General features: G+C 53.4%; 1 protein-coding gene across 1 annotated transcript in view; it reads left to right on the top strand.

Annotated features, from left to right (window-relative positions):
• Positions 1-2,438: 2,438 nt before the first annotated feature.
• Positions 2,439-2,483, top strand: part of FKBP5 (FK506 binding protein 5) — a 12,697-nt gene continuing 12,652 nt past the window's right edge. Inside the window, exon 1 of the mRNA XM_010151410.1 lies at positions 2,439-2,483. Within this exon, the coding sequence (XP_010149712.1) occupies positions 2,442-2,483 (42 nt within the window). The 5' untranslated portion in view covers positions 2,439-2,441.

Below are 2,483 nucleotides of genomic sequence, written 5' to 3'. Positions count from 1 at the left end.
ATTTTGGACCCCAGCCAGCCTCCTTCTGCCGCTCCAAACTGGAGATAAGCTGGAGCAGCGCGATCTCTTCTCTAACCTAGTTGGAGCCGTTTTTGCTGGCCGGAGGAGTCTCGAGCTCTTTCATAACGTGGACCACATCTTAATAACCAGTCTTGCAGGCTCCATCCCTCCCACTGCTTCTGACGCAGAGCGTCTCCCCTCCCGCTCGCCTTGGCCAGCTTCCCTGGATGACTCCACTAATTGCTTACGTAGAAAAATAATGAGAAGGATGCGTACGATATATTTTTAGATGTCTCTTGGTGGGATTTAGCAACCGGCGAGCCAGAGCCAGCACCTCCCCAGCTATATCTTCTGCATCCCAGTGATGGACCTCGGGAGGTTCTGCCCTAGGAGGGGAGCTTTTGCAAGCTGCTCGCCCTTTTTCGGGCTCCTCCTGGTCCTTAATAAATGGATTATGGATGCTGCGTCCCTGGTGCTGCACAGGATCTGTGCTGGGAAGCCCTGAGCTGGTGCAGGGTGCCGTGGTGGGCACCGTCACCCCCTCGCTCATCTCCAAGAGGGTGGCCACGGCAGTGGGAGGGCACCGTGGACCGTGGTGGCTTGGAGACCGTCACAACACCTGAATCATGGAATGGTTTGGGTTGGAAGGGACCTTTCAAGGTCACCTAGTCCAAACCCCCAGCAATGGGTCATTTGCCACTAGATCAGGTTGCTCAGAGCCCCGTCCAAGCTGGCCTTGGATGTTTCCAGGGATGGGGCATCTCCCACCTCCCTGGGTGACATGTGCCAGGGTTTCACCACCCTCACGGTAAAAAATTCCTTCCAGCGTAACGGATGGCCTGTTTGGTAATACATAAATACCCACCAGATGACGAGTCTCACCACCAAAGTTGCTTTTTTAGTTGTTTTTTTTTTTTTAGGTGTTCCCATCTGAAGCCTCAGCAGAGCAGGGGAAAGGGCGCCGACGCAAAATCTCATTAAATATTACCCCAAAGACTGTGGTAATTGAGCATTGCAGCAAGTAGTTCCCTTATTTTTCTATTTGCTTCTTCCATTTCAGGGCTCTTTGTGTCTCGGTGGCTTCCTGTGCCGAGGAGGAGGGGGGAGGCCGGGCTCCAGCTCTTCCCTTTCCACCCGGGTGCGAGGAGCGCAATTCTTCTTGCAGCACGACTTATCTGCCCTTGGAGCTGAAAACATCCTTTCTTTGCTCCTTTTGAATCCCCCAGAATGAATGATTTCTCCTGCTGCTTAACATCAGCTTCCACACCAAAGGCTGTGGGAAAGTTTCGCAATTAAAGTGACTTTAATAGATCTGGTTTATGTCTTAAAAAACCCATCGCTTTCTAATTCTCCGTCACATGTTTCCTTGATTACGTGTGGCACAGCAGTGCGGCTACCAAAATAGCCTCACGGTCTGAAGGAAATCATCAGGAAATATGTTTTTTAAACCCTAGGCAATTCTCTTTTCACCCGGCACCGTTGGAAAAAGTCTGAGTTTGACGAAAAACCTGGCTTTTCTGGCACCTCGGCTGATGGGCGGTGATGTTGAGAGCGTGGTGCTCCAGCATTTTGCCCAGAAAACCCCAATTTCTTCCAGTCTTGCTGTGAATTTTCTCTTTATTCATCCGAATAGTTGGGATTCTTTGGGTGTTGGGGTTGGTTTAGCTTTGGAGAAGACACTTGCTGTGCGTTCAGGTATTTCCATGCTGGGTGATGCGTTGCTTGCCTGAGGCTTGGAGCCTGCTCTCTCGTTTTGGGGTGTTCTTGGTGGGCAAGAGAAAGCGAGGTTTGCTTGGATTTGAGGTGCTGCTTTCCAAACAACAGGGTCTCTGGCAAATCGGTAATTCCTTGTGGAAAATAATCTTAGCCTGGATGAAACAACTCAAAAGGCAAACGCTAACCCGGTGCGCCTGTTTCCAGAATCCGTACCCAAGGGGTGCCCGGCTCGACGTGAGCCGGGGGCAAGGATGAAGCTTGGTGGCCATCAGCCCTTTGCTTCACACCCCTGGGCACTTTTTACCCCCCCTGGCTCCACCGCTGCCCTCGGTGTCTGCCAACGCGGGTGCTTTGGTGCCAGTCAAGGGGCCACTGATGGTAGAGCATCGCCGTGGGGGGTCCCGCTGGTTTGGGTGCAGCACCCTGAGAGGAGTTGCCACATTTTGCCGGGTGTCAGGGGTCGGTTGGCTGGCACTTGCGTTACCTGCTGAAGCTTTTTTGGGTAAAACTCACCAGGGAGCCTCCCGGGGCAATGTCAGCAGAGCCTGGGTGGCCCCTGGGAAGGGATTTTCCGCTCTGGAGAAGTGCTCCAAGTTTCCTGCCCCGGCCCGCGGCAGCATGAGCTGCTGATTAACCCTTTCCTCTTACCCCACTTCCCGTGGTTCTGCCCGGCTGATGGGCTTCGCACCGTGTCTCCCCAGGTCCGGCGCTTATGCGAGGAGACCATGACCACTGATGAGGCCACCAAGAGCGAAGGAGAGGTGCAG

Source organism: Eurypyga helias, unplaced genomic scaffold, assembly GCF_000690775.1.
Source record: "Eurypyga helias isolate BGI_N326 unplaced genomic scaffold, ASM69077v1 scaffold13805, whole genome shotgun sequence".
In the NCBI taxonomy this organism is placed as follows: Eukaryota; Metazoa; Chordata; class Aves; order Eurypygiformes; family Eurypygidae; genus Eurypyga; species Eurypyga helias.
Note: the sequence above shows the minus strand (reverse complement) of the source record. Positions and strands in the feature narration are given on the sequence as shown.